General features: G+C 43.9%; 1 protein-coding gene and 1 long non-coding RNA gene across 2 annotated transcripts in view; one reads left to right on the top strand and one right to left on the bottom strand.

Moving 5' to 3' along the window:
* The window catches only part of NEU3 (neuraminidase 3), a 26,939-nt gene extending 13,119 nt beyond the window's left edge, over positions 1-13,820 (top strand). Inside the window, 4 exon segments of the mRNA XM_007080837.3 lie at positions 1,826-1,908; positions 1,911-1,943; positions 6,239-6,450; positions 11,938-13,820. Of these exon segments, the coding sequence (XP_007080899.2) occupies positions 1,826-1,908; positions 1,911-1,943; positions 6,239-6,450; positions 11,938-13,017 (1,408 nt within the window). The 3' untranslated portion in view covers positions 13,018-13,820.
* On the bottom strand, positions 3,645-26,692 carry LOC122231116. The gene is made up of 4 exons (XR_006208268.1): positions 26,439-26,692; positions 13,652-13,708; positions 6,409-6,551; positions 3,645-6,279 (listed from the first exon to the last, which is right to left on the bottom strand). It is a non-coding gene; the product is annotated as an uncharacterized LOC122231116 (long non-coding RNA).

Raw genomic sequence — 26,692 nt, 5'->3', positions numbered from 1 at the left:
GCCAATAGAGTGGCAAACAAAATTCATCAGAAGTGATCTGTAAGGTACTGTGATGGTTGGAAGAGGAGTAACTATTTTAACATGGAGGCCTAGGAGGTTACAGGAAGTGAAACTTGTTTCATTTGAGCCATGAATGAGGATTAGTGCCAAGAGTGCCCATTTTACAGATGAGAAAACTGAGGCACAGGAGTTAAATAACTTGCCAAGGACACTGAGCTAGGGAGTGGGAAGTCTGGATTTGAGCCAAGATCTTATCGCCTCCAAATATAGAGATTGCAACTCACTGTCTCAGGCATAAGACCAAGACCACCAGTCAAAGAATTGACAGAAATTTGGCATTAGCTTTAGATATTTTTCTAAAATTGACTTGGTGATTGATCTACAGAATTGGTGATTGTGAGTTTGGAGAAGTCTGGGTGAAGAGCCCTAGGACTTTGTGGGAGCCAATCTTTAAAAACAAATGTTTTAGACAAATAATAAGGTTTACAGAATAATAAAATGAACCACCTTAAAAAATTAGTCCCTTGGGTATCCTTAATCATGTCCTACTCCCTGCACTCTCAGAAGTAACTACTCCCCTGAATTTAGTATTTATTATTCCTATGCATTTTCTTCAACACTATATGGTATTGTTTTACAAGTTTTAAAACTATATATGGTATTTGGTTAAGGGTTCCCAAGACCACCCCTAGGTTCATAGACTCACTAGAATGACTCACGGGACTCAGCCTAATAGTTGCACTCACAGCAACATTATTACAGCAATGTAGTAAAGACACATTGGATCGTAAGAGAAAAAGACACAAGTGGAGTCTGAAGGAATCCATGTGTATTTCGTATGCTCTCTCCTTCTCCTGAGGGGTTGCACTAAGCACACTTTCCCCCAGCAAGGAAAATGCAGCATGTGTACCATGTTTCTGCCTAGGGAATCCATTGGAGACTCAGCAGTTTTATTGGGGACTGGTATGTTGGCACCCTCTGCCTGGCATGTACCAAAACTCCAGACTCAGAAGAAAAGCAGGTGTTCAGAATAAGCTATATTGTGTTCAAATCGTCTGAGCAGAGTCCACATTTATTAATTGGAATTCTATAGAATTATGTCAATATGAACTCATGGGTTTTATTCAATGGATTATAATACTATTATTTTGTCAACATATAATCATGTACACACGTACAAAATAACATATAATTTTAATTTTTTTAGGGGGGAGGGGTTCGTCTAATGCTCTGGATCTCTGGTTCTTTTTGTGGAGTTCTTTCTTGCGGGCCGGAACCTTTGCTGGACTCCCAGGCTGTTCGGGGAAATTTTAGGCGGTGATACTTATGAGCTGACAGGCAACCAATAGATACGAGCGTGGGGCAAGGGGACTGAGGGGAGGGATGAAGGGGGAGGAAATGGGTGGGGGGCGGAGCCAGGTTGCTGCCCGGCCCACGGGAGCAGAGGTAGGCCCAGGGCCTGAGCCAAAGCCAATCTCGGGGCTAAGCTGGAGCTGGTGGTGGTCGGGGAGAGCAAGGGGCAGGTCCACACGGTGTCTGGGACTGGGCTAGGGGCGCGGGAGAGGAAGGACTGTGGCGGCGGGGCAGCGAGGGGGCGGGGCCTCGCCTGCGCCCGTCCCATGGGGGCGGGGCCGACTCTGGGCAGCGGCCAACTGCGGGTCCAACCGCCGGCCCGCTGCAGCCTCCACGCGTCCCCGCCTTCGCTTCCCGGCTGGGTAGTCTGGACGTCCGGGTCTGTCGGTGTTTCCTTCTCTCCGTGGCCGTGTCGCCCTTTTTTTTTTTTTTTTTTTTTTCAGTTTTCGTGTTGCTTCCGTGTCTTCCGCAGTCTCTCTCCCTCTCCCCCCTGCGTGGTTCATTCTCCCGCGCTTCGGTGTCCGAGACCTGAGAGCTGCCCGGCGCCCAGCTCTGCTCGAGAGAGATGGAGGAGCCGGGGTCCCGTGAAGGTGAGCGGGGCTGCGACATTGCAGAGATCCCGAAAAGTGGGGCACTCTGAGTGTGGGGACAGGTTCGGCGGCACCGCCTGGGCTTAGGAAATCCAGTCTGAGGGGAATATTGAGTCAGAGCCCTCCAGTGGGCCAGGAATTCAGACATGGCCAGAGAGTATTCTTGGCTAGTCTATTTTTGTTTTCCTTCCAACGAAGCCAAACCTAAACCGTAGAATTACCATTTTAGAGATGAAAGGGAACCGAGCCAGGGGCAGCCCTTACCAGAAAGGGTTGTATGGGTTGTAGAGTGTCCCGAGCTGCAACTTAGGAGACCTGAATCTTGGTCCAGGCTTGCTGCTACTAACTTAAGTGGCCTAATACAAGCTTATTCCCCTCCGAGGGCCTGAGTTTTCCCATGTGTACAATGAGAGGGATTTGGAGTGCTGGATCTCAACAGGCCTGATAAAGGATGGGTGCTTTTTAAATATTAATTGTTAGGAATAAATAAATGAGTTAGGGAGGCCTCTTTCTGGGGTTCACTGATGGCTGCCTGCTGCACTGAATTAATTGGAGTCTTTGAAATTACGTTGTTCTTTTATGCTGAGAAATAAGTGGCATTATCCTCATTACAAGTGAGAAAAAAGAGACTCAGATAAAATGACTTGCTAGTAAGTGTCAAAGCACATTACACTTCAAAGTCCAGGCTACACTATACTCTCTCCCAGTAAGAGAGCAGGGAGGATTATATGGAGTAGCAATTAATAGCTTGAGTTCTCTGCTAACATGAACAACACCAAAGCAGAACTGTATCTAATCCTTCTCTATCCTTAGTTCCCAGTATATGGTTTGTGTTAAAGTTTGGGTTTCAGTGCCAGAGTCATCTATGCTGCTTACCACTGTCGTCACCATGATCAACATAACCATAATTAACAAAAAGTTAATGATAGTGATTCTAATTGTTATAGTGATAGCAAAGCCATAAGTGAAATTGTGAAGACATCGAAAGTTTTAATATTTTTACTTATATAGTGGTTTAAAGTTTAGAAAGCACTTTTGAGTAGTTCTTCATATTGGTCATCTTATATAGGTATTATCTACATTTTACAAGCATAGGAGTCCCAAGACCTAGAGAGATTAAGTGACTAGCACCAGGTCACACGGAAGTATAGATGGGATGTGAATCAAGCCCCATATGAGAAGCTGTGCTTCCGCTTTGGTGCTGTCCCCACTACCTCTCCCTCTCCTTTTTCCTAGTTGCTCCTCCCCACTCCATGCCTATTCTTTGCTTTATTATTATCACCCAGGGAATTCATGGGTGTGAACTAATAATCATGTGTTAACTGATCATTAATAGTGTGGTATTCACTTGTAATTAATGTGTGGGCGCATAAGAGTTTAAATACAATCTTTCCCAGAGGCGTAGACGGATTTAAATACTTTTAAGAAAGAGAGTTGTAACTGTTATCATCATCATCATCATCACCATCCACAGGTTTCAAGGAATAAGACTACCCTTGATCCTTGAACAACACAGCTTAGAATTGCAGTTTCACTTAAAGAAGCATTTTTTAAATAAATATAGTACAGTACTATAAATGTGTTTTCTATAACTTGTGATTTTCTTAACATTTTCTTTTCTCTAACATTATTGTAAGAATATAGTATATAATACATCTATACATACAAAATATGTGTTAATTATTTATGTTATTGGTAAGGCTTCCAGTCAACAGTAGGCTATTTGTAGTTTTGAGGGGAGTCAAAAGTGATACACAAAGTTTATGCCCCCCAGAGTTGGGGTCAGCACCCCTAATCCCTGTGTTGTCCAACGGTCAACTGTAGAATGTGTAGTGATTGACAGTCTAAAAATAATAACTGCCATATATTGAGCTCATACTATGGCATGGGCTCTGTAACAGCCACTTCAATTTTTAGCTTAATTCTCTCAACAACTCTACTGAGTTTTATATATGAGGATCCTGAAACATCAGGAAAGTTAAATAACATGCCCAAAGTCAGGTAGTCCTAGTGGGGGCCTAATCCTATGTTCTTAACCATCACGCCAGCTTGGCTCAAGGATAGATCTTTACTTAGGAGAGCCTGACCTTCTCTGGCAGGAGAGCCTGAGTTGAGGAGAGAGAGGTGTGCTCTAGTACTTTGTGAAGAAGACAATTCCCACTTGCTTTTCAATTCTGCTACTGAGAGCACAGAATTGGGAGTGAGGGGAGGAGGCTTTTCTTCTGGACTCCGGAGGCTAACTCCCCATTCCTCTCATGATAGTGAGTCACGGTTCTTCTTTAAGTTAGAAACAAGTGACCAAGTGAATCATTGGTATGCCTTTGGATAAGTTTGTCTTGATTGACACTAAACACCTGTGGCCAAAAGCAGTGCAACTTTTTCTTTCAGTTTATTGCCCACAGGCTACCTGGGAGATTGGTCTAAAATGCATACTTGATCATGCCATTCCTCTGCCAAAAACTCTTGAGTGGCTCCCTCTCTGTGGGATAAACACCCTAATAAGGTAGCAAGGCCTCCCAGGACCTGGAATCTGCTGACCCCTTTTCAGTCCCACTTCTGCAGTCTGTTCTAGTCATGCTGCACTATCGACAGTCCCCACAGCTCACTGTTTTCTGTCATTTGTAGGCTTTTCACATTCACCCCCTCTGCCCTTTTCACCCTTCAGTTGGCTGACTCACTATTCATCCTTTAAGATCCAGCTCACTCATTCATTCAGTCATTCAACAGATAATTCGTCAAGTGCCTATCAATTACCAGGCATGGTTCTAGGTATAATGGTGTAGCGGTGAATAGAACAGACTCATCCCTGCCCTTTATGGAGCTTCTGTTGTGTAGTATATATTAAACAAGTATAATCTGGATGATAAGTGGCATGGAGAAGAGAGCAGAGAGGGGATAGAGAGGGGCAGGGGAGTTGTCAGGAAAGGCCTCATAGATTAGATGACATTGGAACAGGGCTGAAGGAGTTTAGGGAGTGAACTCTGTGGTTATGTGAAACAAGAATGTTCTAGGCACAGAGCATAAGGATATGAGGCAGGAGTTCACTTGACTCAGTTTTTTTCTCTCCAGAAACCCTCCACTGCCCTGATCTAGACAGATCCTTTTTCTGTTTTCCTACACGCTATCATGTTGACCTCTAATGTGGCACTTATTGCATGATACTGTAATTGTCCCTGTATGTCTGTCTCCCTCACTTGGATGTAGGCAGGGACTTCTGATTCCTTTTTGTCGCCTCAGCACCTACCTTTTGGCCTGACTTGGAGTGGGCACCCAGAAGTATTTACTAAATAAATGAATAAGGCCTTCTGGGCCTCATTTTTATAGTCTGATAATTTTTACAAGTGATTTATATGAAAGGGTTTGAATGACAGTGAAAGATAAAAAAATTCTAAGCCTGCTTCTGTCTGGCTTGATTCCCTTTTTGGGCCTCTGAGAAGTAGAACCCCTGATTTCTTTGAGAAGTGTACCTGCAGACTTACATTTTCAGCATTATGACAGGCTAGCTAACCTGTAACATTGTAGATAAAATATAACAAAGTCCTTTATAGCTGAAATTGCAAGAAAGTAAGAGAAATTCCCGGGACCTAGAAGCCAAGAGTAAACTGAAAACCAGACTAGATAGCCCCTTAACCTGACCTCAGTTGCCCTGGATGTTTGCTGCTCTCACTTACCTAGAAGTTTGGGCTTTAGTAGACCTGCTGTTGCAGTGAGTGAAACTGTGGGCCCGCATGGTGTAGTGGAACTAAGATCGCTGCGTGAAACTAGGTCCCTTGAAAGTCTGCACCCCCTGGTATGGTGGACTAGGTAAAAAGAATTCTTTTTGCTGACACAGAGAGATGATAAAGATTGCCTCTTATCCTAGGCTCTAATAGAGGGGGAAAGTTTCCCCAGAGAGTTCTTAACCACAGGCTTTTCCTCATATGGATTTGGATTTATATTTATATTATCCGAATGACCTAAAACCTCCACAGAAATTGACATGGGAAACCACCCAGGCTGGTAATACCCCTGGATGCTTGTCAGCAGCCCATGTAGAATCTCCATAAAGACATACTTGACACAGGCTGCATAGGATTTCCCCAGAGTGTGGAGGATAGATTTGTTCAATGAGCATGCGTATTGCTTGCTTTGTGCTATTGAGACCGTGGTGTTACCTTTGGACAAAAAAGTAAAACGTTTGAGTACATCCGTGCCTCCCTGTGTGTGATCTTCAGAAATAGAATGATAGAGCAGAACTTGTGCACAGGCCAGCATTTGGGTATGGCCCCATATTTAGCTGCCTCCTATCCTTGCAGAGGTCATGGAAGAAGTGACATCGTGCTCCTTCAGCAGCCCTCTGTTCCAGCAGGAAGACAAGAGAGGGATCACCTACCGGATCCCAGCCCTGCTCTACATCCCCCCCACCCACACCTTCCTGGCCTTTGCAGAGAAGCGCTCCACGAGCAGGGATGAGGATGCTCTCCACCTGGTGCTGAGGCGAGGGTTGAGGACTGGGCACTCGGTACAGGTGACTCCTGATCCCAGATCTGGCTCTCAGCCTCAATCTCTCTCCACATTGCTTAGAGCACTTCAGGGCCTGTGCCCTTTCCCATCTGTGCTGGAAGAACCCTGCGTGGGAGATGAGGAAGAAAAAAAAGAAACAGTAAAAGCAATGGCTCTCACTTACTGAGTACTTCCTGTGTGCTAGGTGCACATTAGATTCTCAATAACCACTCTGTTGTGACATAGGCACGGTTGTCAGTCACATTTTGCAGATGACGAAACTGAAGCTCAGAGAGGTTGCTACTTTGCTCATGGTCACATAGCTGTAATAAAACAGCAGAAACAGGCTTTAAATTCCATCTCTGATTCCAGAGGCCTCCACGGTTCATTCAAATTCAGCTAACATGTGGTGTGTTTTTCATTCACATTTTCTTTTGTTCTTATAAGTCATCCAGGGAAGGAAGGAAGCATCGTTAGTCCAGTTTTCTGATCAGGGATCCTGGTATTCCAAGAGATAGGTAGCTTGTTCAAGACAACTAGCAGATGGTGGGGGCAAGGATAACAACAATCCTCCCCCTTCTGCATGGTTTATGTGAGGTGCATACTATCCCCATCATAAAGGAGGAAATGGGATTAAAAGTGGTTTGCCTCAGACACACACCTACTAAGCAGCAGAGGTGGGGTTGGAGCCCTTGCCCCTAAGTAGCACATTTTTACTGCATTTTTCGAGAGCAAAGAATGATTGCTGCCCTTGGGCCTGTGAGTATAGGGTTATTTCAGATCCCGTTTTTCTTTTCTCTTGCAGAGCTGGTTGAAGTGAGGATCAGATGAGACCATGGATTTGAGAGCCTTTTGTAAACAAACATATATATCTTTATAATAGGCACTCTAATCCTGCTGGTTTTCTACTCATGGAGATATCACCATGAAAACATTACCTCTATAGGGATGACTTTTTTTTTTTTCTTCTTTCTTTTTTCGCTATTACAGCGCAAGTGCTTTTCTGCTGAATGTGGGCCTTGCCAGAAACCCCTGTCTCTGCTCTGGATGACTTGCTCACATCTCCTTGTGGAAATGATTTTTACTTTAGGGAACCTTCAGTCCCTGCTCTTTCACCCATCATGTCATGAGCCTTCCTCATGGCTGCTTCCTAGGACCACACCTCTGCTTGTATCATTGGCCTCCAGAGAGGCCCAGCGGGGCAGCCTACCTTGGAGTTCTAGTTTTTTATTCCCTCCAGGACAGGCATTGCCTGCGGTCGTGTTGCCCTGCTTTCTACTGCAGACAGTTAGGCTGTTGAGCACTTTTTACTGGACCATGCTTGTTGTGTAACCTCAGAAACGTTCACAGATGTGTCCACTTGAACTCATTCTCCCTTCTCTGTATTTTATCCCTTCCATTCTCTGATTTATCTGTCTGTAGAATCTTGAAGTTAGAAGAGTCATCAGCCTAGCTTCTTCCCCAGTAAAGAGATCTTCTGTATTCTCTTGGTAGCTACTAATATCTTAGGGGTTAAGAACATGGCTTTGGAGTCAGGCAAGACCTACCATTTATTGGCCATGTGACCTGGGACGTTTGACTCTTCTCTGTTTCATCATCTATAAAATGTAATTAATAATAGCAATTGCATAGTAGGAATTCAACATTAGTCATCTTCTATAAAGGATCTGCTTACACAACTCCTCAGATGAGGAACTTAATCCTGTGGCAACTGTTAACTTTTGTTTTTGGAATGAGACAACCTGTACTTCTCTATAATTACCCGTTGGTCTTGTTCCGGCTTCTGGGACATCCAATCTATACATAATAGAAAGTCCCTTTTCCAGAGAATGCTCTTTGATGTACCTGAAAGCAGTATTCATACATTCTGAGTCTTTTGATTTGGGCACTTGCCAGCTTCATTCTTTTAGTGGCTCTTAAGACCACAGTCTTGATTTCGTTTCTGGGCCCTTGAAAGCTGTGATTACTGTCTTTGGGATTTGATTTGGGATGTCAGTGTCCTTTTTCAAAGAATGGTCCTTTGAATTTAGGGCTCCAAGGATAGACTGACCAGCTCAGCAATGAGGTGGGTATCCTGTTTTTTATCCTTTTAATGCAGTCTTTTAATACATAAAGTAGCATTTGTTTTTTTGGCAGCTGCATAATACAGTTGACTAATGTTAAGTAGACCATCAGCTAAAACCTCTTAATCTTTTTCACGTTTGCTGGTTTAAAAAAAATACATTATATATATTTTTTATTTAAAAAAATTTTAATGTTTATTTATTTATTTTAAATTTTTTTTAACGTTTATTTATTTGTGAGACAGGGAGAGACAGAGCATGAACGGGGGAGGGGCAGAGAGAGAGGGAGACACAGAATCGGAAGCAGGCTCCAGGCTCTGAGCCATCAGCCCAGAGCCCGACGCGGGGCTCGAACCCCCGGATCGTGAGATCGTGACCTGAGCTGAAGTTGGACGCTTAACCGACTGAGCCACCCAGGCGCCCCTTTTAATGTTTATTTAAACATGGACCGCGAGATCATGACCTGAGCCGAAGTTGGATGCCCAACTGACTGAGCCACCCAGGTGCCCCCCCCCCAAATTTTTTAAAATTGTAGTAGGATAGAGGCTCCTGGGTGGCTCAGTCATTAAGTGTCCAAGTTCGGCTCAGGTCATGACCTCATGGTTTGTGAGTTCGAGCCCTGCATCGGGCTGTGTGCTGACACCTAGGAGCCTGGAACTTGTGTCAGATTCTGTGTCTCCCTTTCTCTCTCTGCCCGTCCTCCACTCACACTCTGTCTCTCTCCCTCTCAAAAATAAATAAACATTTAAAAATTTTTAATCGTAGTAGGATATACCTAAATTTTCCATCTTAACCATTTTAAGTGTACATTGCAGTTTTGTTAACTATGGGCACATTGTGGTGCAACAAATCTCTGCAACGTTTTCATCGAGACTGCTGCTCTATACTCTTTGGACAACCCTCATTTCCCCCTGCCCCACCTGCTAGCTACCACCATTCTTCTTTGTTTTTATGAGTTTTTAGATACTTTGGATACCTCGTGTAAGTGGAATCATACAGTAGGTGTGTTTTTTTGTGATTGGCTTATTTCACTGAGCATAATGTCCTGAAAGTTCATTTGTGTTGTAGTGTGTGACAAGATTTCCCAGGCGCCCCAATACTCCTCTTTAAAATGTTTATAACGTGGAGTGGTAACACATATGTAGAAAACATAACATAAATGTCAAATGTACAAAACATGGATGTCTGCTCTGTGAACTGACAAAGCCAACACTTGTGGACTCATCACTTAGCTCAAGAAATAGAATACTACCAGTACCTCAGAACCTTCTCTTATCCCCCCTCTCTTTCCCAGAGATAATTACTATCCTTATTTATAGCTCTGGAGTTTAGTTTTGCTTGTTTTTAATCTTTATTCTTTATGTTTGGCTTCTTTTGTTCAGTATTTTTGAGGTTTATCTGAACTCTTGTGTACAGGCTTCTCTGAATATTCTTGTACATGTTTTTGCTAATACGTGCATACATTTTTGCTGGACTTATGCCTAGAAATGTCATTACTGGATCATAGGGTATGTTTATGTTCCCCTTCAGGAGATAATGCCAGCCAGTTTTCTAGAGTGGTGGTTGTGAAGGCTAGTCTACTTCAGTTTCACCCTTGCTCTGCATTTAGCTCTTTAAAGTTCCATCTTAAAGCATGGGGGTTTACCAGGGCCCCAAATTTTTGTCCTCCTAGCCCCATAAGGCTGTCAAACAAATTGTTCAGCTTCTCAGCTTTTCAGTTATCTCTTTGAGAATTAGCAGAGATACCCTGAGAGGAAAAAGGACTTGAAATACCAGGTCAACCTTTCTGAATGAACTTCTCTCAGTTCTTGGCCTATAATTCCTCATTGTCTTGTTTCCTCCCTGATGCTTTTAGCCAGATGTTTTTGTCTTAATATTTTATCTGTCATCTCCAGTCTCAATGGAAATGTTGGTTCAAATTACCTAGTTCGCTGTTACAGGAAGCCCTTTTCCTCCATATTTCTGATGCAAAAAGTAGCATGCTGCATGCACTGGTCTGTACTTTGCTTTGTTCATTTAACAATATGTTAGGGAGATCTTTCCATCTCAAGGTGTAGAGGCCTTCCTTTTTCTTTTCTCATCTCTTGCATTGTGTGTTCATGTAACCAGTCCCCTGTTGATGAATATTTGGGTTTATGATATTTTGCTTTTCCAAGCAATGCCACAGTGAGTAATCTTGTATATACTTAATTTGATGAGCAGATATACCTTAGGATAAATTCCCAGAATTAGGCATGCTGGGAAAGGATGAATGCATCTGGAATTTTGATATGCCCTACATAAATGTTGAAGCATGTTACACTTTGGTCCATATAAGAGAGTGCCTGTTTCTTCACATTTTTGCCAACAGAATATTGTCAAAGTTTATGCCGTTGCCAGTTTGTTAGATGAAAGGTACTACATCAATTTTAATTTTAATTTGCTTTTCTGTTTTATGTGTGAGGTTGCACATGTTTTTGTTGTTTTTTCCTCTTTCTGTGAGTTGTCTGGTCTTCCTCTTTGCCCATTTCAGATGGGTTTCTGGAATTTTTTTTTTTTTTTTTTTTTACCTATTTATAATACAGTTTTAAAAATCTATTAAGGAGATTAGGCCTTTCTTTGTAATATGTCTGAGTAGGCATTATCTCATTTTAGCCTTACAGCAACTCCTGTGTGAGCATGTTGTTACATTTTCCACTTCATTGATAAAGAATTTGAGGTAAAGTAAATTCAAGTAACTTGCCTAAGGTCACACAATGAGTGATGAAGGCTGGTTTGAACTAGGTATCTCTGACTCCTTGCTTGAGTTTTTAATGCCAGTGTTATGAATTGCCTCCCCAGGATAGTAGAGGAAGGAAAAACTCTTTGTTTTAAATTTCCCTTTATTTGCCTAAATTTCATATTTGTCCGCTTTGCTTTACTTTTCTTCATTTCTTTTCTTTTTCTTTTTTTTCTACTTCCTTCTACTTTTCTTGGTTTTTCTTTCTTTTAAAAAATATTTGTTTAGCTCCTATCATGTGCTGGGCACTCCTCAAAAGACTCATAATCTAGGAAGGGAGCCAGTCACATAAAAAAGTATGATTATTATATAATAAGTTCTGTAACTCTTCTGTGTCTACAAAGAGGAAGCTACCAGTTGCTTTGGTGAGAGGAGGGGAGCAGAGGAAGTTCATAGAAAGCTTTACAAAGGAGGGGACTTTTGAGTTTGGAGGGTGAATTGGGCATCTAGACAAAGTGAGGAAGTGTTCTAGACAGAGGGGACAGCTTATACAATATCTAGCATTGCCTCTTCCCAGCCTTATAAATCATCCTGTAATGTTTGAGAATTTAGTGACTACTTGAGCCTTCATGATTTCATAGATTTTAATATCATTTCTTTCTTATCACTGAAAAAGACTAATGCTTTTAATGAGCCTCATGTATTCCTATTAGTCTCTCACTCCTGCTCTCTCCCCCTTCCCCTTGTCTAGTGGGGACCTTTGAAGCCACTGATGGAAGCCACATTACCTGGGCATCGGACCATGAACCCCTGTCCTGTGTGGGAGCAGAAAAGCGGCTGTGTATACCTATTCTTCATCTGTGTGCGAGACCATGTCACCGAGCGTCAGCAGGTCATGTCAGGCAGGAATGCAGCCCGCCTCTGCTTCATCTGCAGTCGAGACACTGGCTGTTCATGGAGCAAGGTGAGGGACTTGACTGAAGAGGTTATTGGTGCAGAGGTGAAGCGTTGGGCCACATTCGCTGTGGGCCCAGGTCATGGCATCCAGCTACAGTCGGGGAGGCTGGTCATCCCTGCATATGCCTACTACATCCCTTACTGGTTCTTTTGCTTCCGGCTACCATGTAAAGCCAAGCCTCATTCCCTGATGATCTACAGTGATGATCTAGGGGCCACATGGCACCACGGCAGGCTCATTCAGCCCATGGCAACAGTGGAGTGCGAAGTGGCAGAGGTGACTGGGAGGGGTGGCAACCCCGTGCTGTATTGCAGTGCCCGGACACCAAACAGGTGCCGGGCGGAGGCTTTCAGCGATGACCGTGGTGAATGCTTTCAGAGACTAGCCCTGAGCCGACAGCTCTGTGAGCCCCCGCATGGCTGCCAAGGCAGTGTGGTGAGTTTCCGGCCCCCGGAGATCTTACGTGGGTGCCAGGACCCTAATGGCAAAGATGCTTCTACCATTCAGCAGAGCCCTCTACTGGACAGATCACTAAGGCTAGAGCAAGAAGCTGGAACACTGTCTGAATCATGGCTCTTGTACTCACACCCAACCTGTAAGAAGCGGAGGGTCAACTTAGGCATCTACCTCAATCAGACCCCCTTGGATGCTGCCTGCTGGTCCCACCCCTGGATCTTGCACTGCGGGCCCTGTGGCTACTCTGATTTGGCTGCTTTGGAAAAGGAGGGCTTGTTTGGGTGTCTGTTTGAATGTGGGACCAAGCGAGAGTGTGAGCAGATTGCCTTCCGCCTGTTTACAGACCGAGAGATCCTGAGCCATGTGCATGGGGACTTCACCAGCCCTGATAAGAACCCTGAGCCAATTGAAAGCTAAAAACTGACTTAGGACCCAATTTTCCATGGAAAGGAAACCACAGAAGGCAACCACAGCCAGGATAATGGAGGCCAGGTTAACAGAAGTTATTGAAGCCTACAGAGAATCCAAAAACTTAATATTGTGCTCCCTACCTTTTTTCCTTCTCCTCCAAGGAGCAAAATGAAAATTTTTCCATAGCTACTACAGTGGAAAGAACTATGAGTTGGGAAACCATGATGTGGTCCTGGTTGTGCCACTGGCTTGCTGAGGGATGTTGAACATATCACCTGAACTCTCTGGGCGTCAGGTCTCCATTTGTAAAATGAGAGGATTGGTTCTGGGATTTTTCTTCTTCTCATTTCTAGGAAAGACAGAGTGTCTGCATGCTCCATGATCAGCAAATGCTGGCTCCGTAGCAGACTCTGATCTCAAAAGGGAAGTCAGAGGACTCATCATTTCCAATGACTCACCACTCATCCAGGTGTGAGGCTACACGCAGGTGTTCTGGCACGAAGGAAGATCTGGATGTTTTGTTCTGTTCTTAATAACAAACACACACACACACACACACCCTTTTAATCATGTTTAGAACTCTATAGGTTCTCTGTCCTAGAGGAATTGGGCCAAACAGTAGGATCATGAGGTCACCTACCTTCTCCAGCTTTGCAGCTGTGTTCAATCTTCCTTCCTTATCTGGAATGCTTACTCCCTAAGGAGAAAATGAGAAGCTCAATGCTAGTGGCCCTTGATAATGGCACACATTTTTTTTTAATTTTTTTTTTTAACATTTATTATTGAGAGAGACACACACACAGAGCATGAGCAGGGAAGGAGCAGAGAGAGAGGGAGACACAGAATCTGAAGCAGGCTTCAGGCTCTGAGCTGTCAGCACAGAGCCCAATGTGGGGCTCGAACTCACAAACTGTGAGATCATGACCTGAGCCAAAGTCAGTTATTCAACGAACTGAGCCACCCAGGTGCACATATTGTTTCTGATGGCATTACTTTTATGGAAGATGAACCTGAAGTTCATTTACTAGGATGGTTCCTGATGAGAAAAGGACATGGATTAGGACTTTAAAGCATTGGACAGAACTTCCCATGGTCTCTGCCCTCAAGGAGCTCACAGTTTATGGGGCTAGAAGTGGGAGAGAATTCAAGAAGATCAATGCAGCTAGTTTGTAGATGCTGGGCTTTAAGTTGAGGTGATGGTAGCTCTTGATGTCATTGTCTTAGTTGCATCTTCATTGTGCTTGGAGTCATCTGCCCCAGGGCTTGACCAGGCTTCTGGGTTTCCCCCAGGCCCATTTTTCTCAGAATGTTGTTCTGGCCTAGCCACTTCTTTACCCATGGAGGATGTCTTTAGGAAGACCATTAGGAAGGTCTCTGGACCTCAGACCTCTGAATCAGGCCTGTTTTTTTGGACCTGCTACAAATACCATTTGTGGAGTAGGGCTGCCTCTTTGTCTGATAGGTTTGGGGCTAAACTTTGCCAGTGGTGGGTCTCTCAGATGATACCAGATTGGTTGTTCTTATTTTAGATTCTTTCCCCATAGCCTATTATTGTAACAGAAATTCTATCATGAGATACTTGGTTTTCCTCCCTATTTTAGGAGAAAAATACCTTGTATCAGAGAACTATATTTGGTGCTGAGTAATGGCCCGGAGAGCAAGTGTTAGTCTTGGAGCATAGCCTAGGAGGCTAGGGGTTGGCGGTTGCCCCAGTCCTATGGGGAAGAGTCGTGCAGGATGAAAGCAGAGATTAACTTCACCTACTCCTGCATATGGCTTAAGTCCATGGCTTAGAGTGACTTCTTAAAATTCCCTTAGCCTCTCAGCCATTTGTCAAAGTTATTCTCCCAGCACACAGTTATGATCATTCATTCATTCATTTGTACATTTACCTAAATATTCTTGAGAGCCTTGCATAATGTAAGGTGCTTCCTATTGACATTCCCTGGTTGAAAATTACTTGTGGCTCTTCATCGCCTGCTAAAGGGTGTCTACATTTTGTCTGGCATGTAGGGCTGCCAGTTGTTGGGTGGGGTAATGAATACTTATCTCTCCTTCATATGAATCCCACTGTCAGAGAAGACCTCTGTCGAGATGGCAGTGGAGGGGGTGACAGAGCTGCTGGTATAGGGAGGAGCTGGGGAAGGGCAACCCTCTCCTGAGTAGTAGAAACTTCCTGTTCTGCAAAGCGTTCCTGAACACCATCCCCAAATAGATGGGAACAGGGGGGTGGCTCCGTTCTCCAACAAGGTCTAAGGGATGGAGAAAATGAAAATATCAAGACTTCTTTGGAACCATCCAAGGAGGGACCTCAGTCACATGCCAGTGTGGACCACAGCCGTCCAGTACCAGCACTCATTAGATGTCTTCTCCATCTCTGAATTGCCCTTCCCTTTCTCCTTCCCCTTTGCTTCATGTTTGCTTCTCCTTAGTGATTAGCATAGGCAAAGGGGCTGTGTGTATATTTCAGGAATAGCAAGAAAAGAGGGTTGGGTAATCCGACATTTGTAATCCAATTACAGAAGTAATCCAGAATGAGGATTAGGGAGAGGAACAGAGTGGGCAATGGTGGCTCTGAAGCAAAAGAGCAGCAGGGTAGGAATCCTGGCACCTTAAGGAAGAGAGAGAATGTGGCACAGATAGAGACAGAGGCTGGAGAGATGGTGTAGGTGGAGGCCTCTGTGAAGAAGAAATGATAACAGGCTGGAGCTGTTTCCAACACGTATGGAAAGGGAAGGAGGCCTGCGTGGGCCCACAGTTTAGGCTACAGATAAGTTCCTGCCCAGCCCTGTAACTTTAAGCTGGCTCAACTTGTCCATGTTCCACGTGACTAACAAAAACAGCTGGAGGCACTCCAACTCTGTGCCGATTACCCAAGCCTTTGGGGCCCTGGGTCCAATGCCATGATACTGGTATCCTAACTAAGCCCATTTCTAGCCCTCTCAGGTTGGTAGAATGAAAAATATTGGGCAGGTGATGGCAGCTGTGAAGAAAAGAGGACAGCAGACTGGAGGCCTCTAATCTAGAAGTGTGAAGAGAGGACTACAGAGCCTGTGGTCCTTTGCCTGTAGATGTTCCCCCCCTGTCTTGGGACCCTTAGAATGGATCCATCCAGCACACATGGCCCATGTCTGGGAGTGCAGGAAAGCATAGGTAGGGACCTCCTGCTGCTGATATGTACCCAGATCATCTTCCGATCCCTTCAACCTGGTGGTGCTGCTCATGCTCCCCAACTCCTGATGCCCTCACTCCTAGGCCACTATTATGTACTTCAGGCCCTCGTTATTTGGATGCTCTATTTGGACCTGTTTCTCCTGGTCACCAATCCCCCCTTGTATCCATGGGATATCATGCAGCTGCAGCCACAGATCAGAGACATGGCACCCTGTCTGTTGGGTAGCCCGAGGGACCCATAGAGGTCAGCCCAAGGCTGCGCAGCCTCCTCTCCAGGGTAGTAGGATTCAGTACTTCCATTTCAGCCAGATTAGGCTGCTCAGGCTTCTTCAGTAGGCTGTGAGTTTTCCCCACTGCATTAGTCAGTGGATGTCATGCCATCCTCTCCTGTGATGCCAGAGTGCACACTGGAAGCCTCCCTTTGGTCATCGCCACAGCTTGCCATGTATTTCTGTTGTTGTGCCCTGTAGGCCTCTGCGAGGCTCTAAATTCCTTGAGGGCCGAGTCTCTATGAATCCTCCCTCTGTCCTTTTTACCTTGAATCACAATGGTTGCTTTATAAATATATGCTTTTTCTATTATATTCTGAATTCCCTGAAGGTAAGAAGAACTGTGTCCGATTCTTCTCTGTCCTCTGCACCCGGCACAGGGCCTGTCACAGAGCCTGGCACAGAACAGACAGCAGTAAAGTTTCACTGAAGGAATAAATGAGTCAAAGATCCTTGGCCTTCTGGAGCTAAGAGACAAGGCCAGGGCAAGCTCCCCCACAGGGAGAAGTATACTGTATCCCCTGTAGATTGGATAGTGTTCTAAACTTGCTGAGCACTCACTCTAAATTAGTCTTCTCTATGCTGGCTTGCTTCCAGGTCAGCCCGGATGTCCCAGGATGACAGCCTAAGACTGAAGCTAAGCCTTGACTTGGGGTTGTCATTTCAGTGGTATTTCCCTTCTGTCCCTGATTGGAGTGTCTATAACTGCCTGTCAGAGGGGGGTGCTCTGGTTCATTGTGGTCTGAGCATGTCTTGGCTCTGTGATACCAAGTGCCAGAAGTGCCCTCTGTACCATAGCAACTACCAGGACTCTGAAACAAAGAACATGAATAAAGAGCCTAATTACAATGACTGCTGTTTGTTTTGTTGTTGTCGAACAGTGAGATGATTATCATCCTAATACTTCTGTCTAGTTTGTACCCAACTTCTTTTGAAAAATGGATTTGACTTTTCCTAAGGACTTTTCTTGCTTTTCCGAAGGACTTTTACTTTCAGAAAGCTTTACTAATAATCTTTGTACTTGGGGTGCCTGGGTGACTGAGTCGGTTAAGCGTCTGACTCCTGGTTTTGGCTCAGGTCATGATCTCACAGTTTTGTGGGTTTGAGCCCCACATTGGGCTCTGTGCTGGTAGTGCAGAGCCTGCTTGAGATTCTCTCCCTCTCTCTCTCTCTCTCCCTCCCTCTCTCCACCCCCTCCCCCCGCTTACCCTGTCTCTGTCTCAAAAATAAATAGATAAACCTTAAAAAAATTATCTTTGTATTGTACACATTGTCACTGGAACATAGTTACTTGCCTATTGCAGGGGTGGGGGGAAACAGGGCAGAGATTACCATAACTGGTTAGATTGTGTATTACACAGTAACTACTAAGTGATTAAGTGAGGGAACTGGGATACACAGAATCACCCCATCTGACACCAGCCCCGGTGCTGGTCACTGCACATCTTATGTCCTTTTGCAAAAAACCCTGAGATTTTTAATACCAAATTGTAGCTGGCGAGGCCACAAATACCTCAGTGAAGTGGGGTGATAACCTTAACTCATGACTCGTACTTAACTTTGTACTCTGCTTTCTAAAACAAATAGACCATTGAAAAAGTTTTATTTTATTTTATTTTTATTTATTTATTTATTTATTTTTAATTTTTATTTATTTATTTATTTATTTATTTATTTATTATTTTTTTTTATTTTTTAATATATGAAATTTACTGTCAAATTGGTTTCCATACAACACCCAGTGCTCATCCCAAAAGGTGCCCTCCTCAATACCCATCACCCACCCTGCCCTCCCTCCCACCCCCCATCAACCCTCAGTTTGTTCTCAGTTTTTAACAGTCTCTTATGCTTTGGCTCTCTCCCACTCTAACCTCTTTTTTTTTTTTTCTTTCCTTCCTTCCCCTCCCCCATGGGTTTCTGTTATGTTTCTCAGGATCCACATAAGAGTGAAACCATATGGTATCTGTCTTTCTCTGTATGGCTTATTTCACTTAGCATCACACTCTCCAGTTCCATCCATGTTGCTACAAAAGGCCATATTTCATTTTTTCTCATTGCCACGTAGTATTCCATTGTGTATATAAACCACAATGTCTTTATCCATTCATCAGTTGATGGACATTTAGGATCTTTCCATAATTTGGCTATTGTTGAGAGTGCCGCTATAAACATTGGGGTACAGGTGCCCCTATGCATCAGTACTCCTGTATCCCTTGGATAAATTCCTAGCAGTGCTATTGCTGGGTCATAGGGTAGGTCTATTTTTAATTTTCTGAGGAACCTCCACACTGCTTTCCAGAGCGGCTGCACCAATTTGCATTCCCACCAACAGTGCAAGAGGGTTCCTGTTTCTCCACATCCTCTCCAGCATCTATAGTCTCCTGATTTCTTCATTTTGGCCACTCTGACTGGCGTGAGGTGGTATCTGAGTGTGGTTTTGATTTGTATTTCCCTGATAAGGAGCGATGTTGAGCATCTTTTCATGTGCCTGTTGGCCATCCGGATGTCTTCTTTAGAGAAGTGTCTATTCATGTTTTCTGCCCATTTCTTCACTGGGTTATTTGTTTTTCGGGTGTAGAGTTTGATGAGCTCTTTATAGATTTTGGATACTAGCCCTTTGTCCGATGTGTCATTTGCAAATATCTTTTCCCATTCCGTTGGCTGCCTTTTAGTTTTGTTGGTTGTTTCCTTTGCTGTGCAGAAGCTTTTTATCTTCATAAGGTCCCAGTAATTCACTTTTGCTTTTAATTCCCTTGCCTTTGGGGATGTGCCGAGTAAGAGATTGCTACGGCTGAGGTCAGAGAGGTCTTTTCCTGCTTTCTCCTCTAAGGTTTTGATGGTTTCCTGTCTCACATTCAGGTCCTTTATCCATTTTGAGTTTATTTTTGTGAATGGTGTGAGAAAGTGGTCTAGTTTCAGCCTTCTGCATGTTGCTGTCCAGTTCTCCCAGCACCATTTGTTAAAGAGACTGTCTTTTTTCCATTGGATGTTCTTTCCTGCTTTGTCAAAGATGAGTTGGCCATACGTTTGTGGGTCTAGTTCTGGGGTTTCTATTCTATTCCATTGGTCTATGTGTCTGTTTTTATGCCAATACCATGCTGTCTTGATGATGACAGCTTTGTAGTAGAGGCTAAATTCTGGGATTGTGATGCCTCCTGCTTTGGTCTTCTTCTTCAAAATTACTTTGGCTATTCGGGGCCTTTTGTGGTTCCATATGAATTTTAGGATTGCTTGTTCTAGTTTCGAGAAGAATGCTGGTGCAATTTTGATTGGGATTGCATTGAATGTGTAGATAGCTTTGGGTAGTATTGACATTTTGACAATATTTATTCTTCCAATCCATGAGCATGGAATGTCTTTCCATTTCTTTATATCTTCTTCAATTACCTGCATAAGCTTTCTATAGTTTTCAGCATACAGATCTTTTACATCTTTGGTTAGATTTATTCCTAGGTATTTTATGCTTCTTGGTGCAATTGTGAATGGGATCAGTTTCTTCATTTGTCTTTCTGTTGCTTCATTGTTAGTGTATAAGAATGCAACTGATTTCTGCACATTGATTTTGTATCCTGCAACTTTGCTGAATTCATGTATCAGTTCTAGCAGACTTTTGGTGGAGTCTATCGGATTTTCCATGTATAATATCATGTCATCTGCAAAAAGCGAAAGCTTGACTTCATCTTTGCCAATTTTGATGCCTTTGATTTCCTTTTGTTGTCTGATTGCTGATGCTAGAACTTCCAGCACTATATTGAACAACAGCGGTGACAGTGGGCATCCCTGTCGTGTTCCTGATCTCAGGGAAAAAGCTCTCAGTTTTTCCCCGTTGAGGATGATGTTAGCTGTGGGCTTTTCATAAATGGCCTTTATGATCTTTAAGTATGTTCCTTCTATCCCGACTTTCTCAAGGGTTTTTATTAAGAAAGGGTGCTGGATTTTGTCAAAGGCCTTTTCTGCATCGATTGACAGGATCATATGGTTCTTCTCTTTTTTTTTGTTAATGTGATGTATCACGTTGATTGATTTGCGAATGTTGAACCAGCCCTGCATCCCAGGAATGAATCCCACTTGATCATGGTGAATAATTCTTTTTATATGCTGTTGAATTCGATTTGCTAGTATCTTATTAAGAATTTTTGCATCCATATTCATCAGGGATATTGGCCTGTAGTTCTCTTTTTTTACTGGGTCTCTGTCTGGTTTAGGAATCAAAGTAATACTGGCTTCATAGAATGAGTCTGGAAGTTTTCCTTCCCTTTCTATTTCTTGGAATAGCTTGAGAAGGATAGGTATTATCTCTGCTTTAAATGTCTGGTAGAACTCCCCTGGGAAGCCATCTGGTCCTGGACTCTTATTTGTTGGGAGATTTTTGATAACCGATTCAATTTCTTCGCTGGTTATGGGTCTGTTCAAGCTTTCTATTTCCTCCTGATTGAGTTTTGGAAGAGTGTGGGTGTTTAGAAATTTGTCCATTTCTTCCAGGTTGTCCAATTTGCTGGCATATAATTTTTCATAGTATTCCCTGATAATTGTTTGTATCTCTGAGGGATTGGTTGTAATCATTCCATTTTCATTCATGATTTTATCTATTTGGGTCATCTCCCTTTTCTTTTTGAGAAGCCTGGCTAGAGGTTTGTCAATTTTGTTTATTTTTTCAAAAAACCAACTCTTGGTTTCGTTGATCTGCTCTACAGTTTTTTTAGATTCTATATTGTTTATTTCTGCTCTGATCTTTATTATTTCTCTTCTTCTGCTGGGTTTAGGCTGCCTTTGCTGTTCTGCTTCTATTTCCTTTAGGTGTGCTGTTAGGTTTTGTATTTGGGATTTTTCTTGTTTCTTGAGATAGGCCTGGATTGCAATGTATTTTCCTCTCAGGACTGCCTTCGCTGCATCCCAAAGCGTTTGGATTGTTGTATTTTCATTTTCGTTTGTTTCCATATATATTTTAATTTCTTCTCTAATTGCCTGGTTGACCCACTCATTCGTTAGTAGGGTGTTCTTTAACCTCCATGCTTTTGGAGGTTTTCCAGACTTTTTCCTGTGGTTGATTTCAAGCTTCATAGCATTGTGGTCTGAAAGTATGCATGGTATAATTTCAATTCTTGTACACTTATGAAGGGCTGTTTTGTGACCCAGTATATGATCTATCTTGGAGAATGTTCCATGTGCACTCGAGAAGAAAGTATATTCTGTTGCTTTGGGATGCAGAGTTCTAAATATATCTGTCAAGTCCATCTGATCCAATGTATCATTCAGGGCCCTTGTTTCTTTATTGACTGTGTGTCTAGATGATCTATCCATTTCTGTAAGTGGGGTGTTAAAGTCCCCTGCAATGACCACATTCTTATCAATAAGGTTGCTTATGTTTATGAGTAATTGTTTTATATATCTGGGGGCTCGGGTATTTGGCGCATAGACATTTATAATAGTTAGCTCTTCCTGGTGGATAGACCCTGTGATTATTATATAATGCCCTTCTTCATCTCTTGTTACAGCCTTTAATTTAAAGTCTAGTTTGTCTGATATAAGTATGGCTACTCCAGCTTTCTTTTGGCTTCCAGGAGCATGATAAATAGTTCTCCATCCCCTCACTCTCAATCTAAAGGTGTCCTCAGATCTAAAATGAGTCTCTTGTAGACAGCAAATAGATGGGTCTTGTTTTTTTATCCATTCTGATACCCTATGTCTTTTAGTTGGCGCATTTAATCCATTTACATTCAGTGTTATTATAGAAAGATATGGGTTTAGAGTCATTGTGATGTCTGTATGTTTTATGTTTGTAGTGATGTCTCTGGTACTTTGTCTCACAGGATCCCCCTTAGGATCTCTTGTAGGGCTGGTTTCGTGGTGACAAATTCCTTCAGTTTTTGTTTGTTTGGGAAGACCTTTATCTCTCCTTCTATTCTAAATGACAGACTTGCTGGATAAAGGATTCTCGGCTGCATATTTTTTCTGTTTAGCACACTGTAGATATCGTGCCAAGCCTTTCTGGCCTGCCAAGTTTCAAAGGAGAGATCAGTCACGAGTCTTATAGGTCTCCCTTTATATGTGAGGGCACGTTTATCCCTTGCTGCTTTCAGAATTTTCTCTTTATCCTTGTATTTTGCCAGTTTCACTATGATATGTCGTGCAGAAGATCGATTCAAGTTACGTCTGAAGGGAGTTCTCTGTGCCTCTTGGATTTCAATGCCTTTTTCCTTCCCCAGTTCAGGGAAGTTCTCAGCTATAATTTGTTCAAGTACCCCTTCAGCACCTTTCCCTCTCTCTTCCTCCTCTGGGATACCAATTATGCGTATATTATTTTTTTTTAGTGTATCACTTAGTTCTCTAATTTTCCCCTCATACTCCTGGATTTTTTTATCTCTCTTTCTTTCAGCTTCCTCTTTCTCCATAACTTTATCTTCTAGTTCACCTATTCTCTCCTCTGCCTCTTCAAGCCGAGCCATTGTGGTTTCCATTTTGTTTTGCATTTCGTTTAAAGCGTTTTTCAACTCCTCGTGACTGTTCCTTAGTCCCTCGATCTTTATGGCAAGAGATTCTCTGCTGTCCTGTATACTGTTTTCAAGCCCAGCGATTAATTTTATGACTATTATTCTAAATTCACTTTCTGTTATATTATTTAAATCCTTTTTGATCAGTTCATTAGCTGTTGTTATTTCCTGGAGATTCTTCTGAGGGGAATTCTTCCGTTTGGTCATTTTGGAGAGTCCCTGGCGTGGTGAGGACCTGCAGTGCACTTCCCCTGTGCTGTGGTGTATAACTGGAGTTAGTGGGCGGGGCCGTAGTCCGACCCGATGTCTGCCCCCAGCCCACTGCTGGGGCCACAGTCAGACTGGTGTGTGCCTTCTCTTCCCCTCTCCTAGGGGCGGGATTCACTGTGGGGTGGCGTGGCCCGTCTGGGCTACTTGCACACTGCCAGGCTTGTGTTGCTGGGGATCTGGCGTATTAGCTGGGGTGGGTAGGCAAGGTGCACGGGGGCTGGAGGGGCAGGCTTAGCTCGCTTCTCCTTAGGTGATCCACTTCAGGAGGAGCCCTGTGGCAGCGGGAGGGAGTCAGATCCGCTGCCGGAGGTTTGGCTCCGCAGAAGCACAGAGTTGGGTGTTTGCGCGGAGCGAGCAAGTTCCCTGGCAGGAACTGGTTCCCTTTGGGATTTTGGCTGGGGGATGGGCGGGGGAGATGGCGCTGGCGCCTTTGTTCCCCGCCAAGCTGAGCTCTGCCGTCCGGGGGCTCAGCAGCTCTCCCTCCCTTTGTCCTCCAGCCTTCCCGCTTTCCGAGCAGAGCTGTTAACTTATGACCTCCCAGATGCTAAGTCGCGCTTGCTGTCGGAACACAGTCCGTCCGGCCCCTCCGCTTTTGCCAGCCAGACTCGGGGGCTCTGCTTGGCCGGCGAGCCGCCCCTCCGCCCCGGCTCCCTCCCGCCAGTCCGTGGAGCGCGCACCGCCTCGCCGCCCTTCCTACCCTCTTCCGTGGGCCTCTAGTCTGCGCTTGACTCCGGAGACTCCCTTCTGCTAATCCTCTGGCGGTTTTCTGGGTTCTTTAGGCAGGTGTAGGTGGAATCTAAGTGATCGGCCAGACGCGCTGTGAGCCCCGCGTCCTCCTACGCCGCCATCTTCCGGAACCCCCCCTGAAAAAGTTTTAAATGGGCATCTCTTTCATCATAACACAAAGAGTCATATAATGTTGAAAGAATAAATGTAGAGAACTGCTAATTTACCCCTTACAAATAGTTTTATAATAGTTATTGATATCATTTTTAAAAATCCAATGATCGATTTTATTTTTGTGTGTTTTGTTAGATTGCTTAACGTCTGGGGACCTTTGGGCTTGAGAGGAATACACGCTACTCCATGAACTTCAGCGCTCAATTTTTCAAACTCGTATTCAATAAAACATTGAATGCCTCTTGAATATCTAAACAATAACAAATTTGATTAAACTGCCTTCAAAAGAATGATATATCAGTTACAAATTTAGTATAGCTGATCCTTTTGAGCATTTCAAGCACCATAAATAGTATATAAAACATAAATAAGTCCAGTGATTATAAAAGATTCCCTTATCCCAAAATGGAGTACAGAAGAGCTGATGCCATAGATTTAACTTTGTCAGTTATTATTATGGTTACACCTTTGGGGAGTTCTAATTTATAAACCTCCCCAGAGTTTTAATGACTTCATCAGGTTCCCCTCCTCACCCCCACACATCTTCCTAGCTATTTAGTAATAGCATATCCAAAGGGAAACGAGTACCATTTAAGACAAGTACTGTTTCCACTGGGAGCATTTACATGTGAGGTTGGAGGCCTGGAATCACAGACAGCTGGCTTCTCCTCAGTGGGTGGAGAATGCCTGAACACAGGAGGAGCCTGAAAGAATGGAGCCAGGCAGAAACTGTCCTAATGGTATCTACTAGACTTCTCCCTGTTATGGGACCTAATAAGCCCCCAGTGTTTTGTTTTGTTTTGTTTTAATTTTGATTTTATTTATCTCTGAAGCTAGTTTGAGTTGAGTGTATACAGCTTGCAAGTGAAAGACTACGAATGCCCATCCTCACAGAAAATTGGATTACTTGGTACCACAACCTGTTAACCACTACCTGGAGCAGAACTTCATTAACTTTCACTGCAGTCTACTCAAGTTAACAGCATTGTCTAAAGGGTACATTACCAGGAGAGACCTTGGGATAGAATGCAGGAAGGACTAGGCTAGGAGGGGTCAAGAGTCCAGGGTCTTTGTCCTAGAGCTTACCACTGACCTGTTGGGCAACTTTGTGCCAACCACTGGCCCTCTCTGGAAATCAATTTATTCAGCTATATAGCAGGAGCATACTTCTTGCCCCAGCACTCACTGAGAGTTATGTGGGTCTGATGAGGTAGTGGATCCTCAAAAGGGTTTAGGAACCAGTGCTGTGTCATGTAAATAGAGGATAAGTTACCATTCACCCGTTGATCTCCCTTATCCATCAGCATTGGCAACATTTGAAAATCAAATGCTGAAAATGAAGGTGATAAATGTTATGCCCAGAATTCGTGATCCCCAAAGACCACTAGGGAGCCGAGTCCGATGCAAAAGCAAAAGAACCTTTATTCGAGCTAGCTCGAGCTCAATCCCCTACCTGCACCGACTCAGCGGTGAGATACCAGGGAGAGAGAGCGAGTTTCAAAAGCACAAAGGTTTTATAGGGGTCTAGGGGCAGTTGGTGAGGTAATGGCTGTGGCCTCAGCTGATTGGCTGGGGAAGGGTCGTGGCCTCGGCCGATTGGCTGGGGAAGGGTCGGAGTCCTGTTACGCAGGTCGCTGGGCGTGTTTTGATCAGGAAGTTTGAACGGGTGAGCGGGAGGTTACTCAAGGGGAGGAGGCGAGGTCTGAGGTTTCTGTGATTTTCCCGGAAAAGGGGTCATGTCGGGGACATAGTCCCTCAAGGTGGAGAACACAGAACAAGATGGAGTCGGCCGGCGTAGGCCCGCCCTTTCAGATGGAAGGGAGCAGAAGAAGGCAGGGTCCACTGAGGAGGGCACTTCAAGGCTGGACAGCCATCTTGCCTCACCTCTCTCATGTCCTTAGCAAAATGTAGGTCCATGATTTTGCCCAACCATCTGATTTTGCCCCAGATCTTTTGTTCCCTTTCTGCGAGGAATGATCCAGCCTGTGTATAGAAGAGGGAAATCTCAACCCAAGTAGGAAGGGACTTGGGCTGAGTCATCTTTGTTTTCTGTGCCCACCAAAGTGCCAGCCATGGCAAGATTATAGGAAAAGAAGTGTGGAAGGGGAATAGCATTTGTAAAGTGCCTAGTGTGGGTTGAGTTATACGTACATTCTCTCATTTAATTCAACAACCCATTTTAGAGATGGAAACATTGAGACTCAACAAGGTTACATGATGTGTTCCAAAGTCACACACCTGTAGATGATGAAGTCAGATCTGATTCCAAACCAGTATTTTTGTCATACGGCAAATAAGTGGCAGAACTGTGGGTGATGCTTACCTTGCCGTTGATGTGAGGTAGGGATAGTGCCTCTTAATTCCTTGGAACATGGTGGGCATTCAGCAGCTGGTAAGAGGTTGGTGATGATGATTCCTGTAATAATGACACGTCTCACATTTGCACTAAAGTGGCTTCTCAGACCAAAGGTCTTCCCCTTTTATTTCACCCAAGAGAGAAATGCATTAGTTTCTTTGCTTGGAAGCCCAGATCTAGCTGGAGATTATTTTCTAGGACCTCCAAACTTCAGCAAAACA

This window comes from Panthera tigris, chromosome D1 (assembly GCF_018350195.1).
Source record: "Panthera tigris isolate Pti1 chromosome D1, P.tigris_Pti1_mat1.1, whole genome shotgun sequence".
NCBI classification, from domain to species: Eukaryota; Metazoa; Chordata; class Mammalia; order Carnivora; family Felidae; genus Panthera; species Panthera tigris.
The sequence above is the reverse complement of the archived record's forward strand: the minus strand, read 5'-3'. Positions and strand labels throughout refer to the sequence as shown.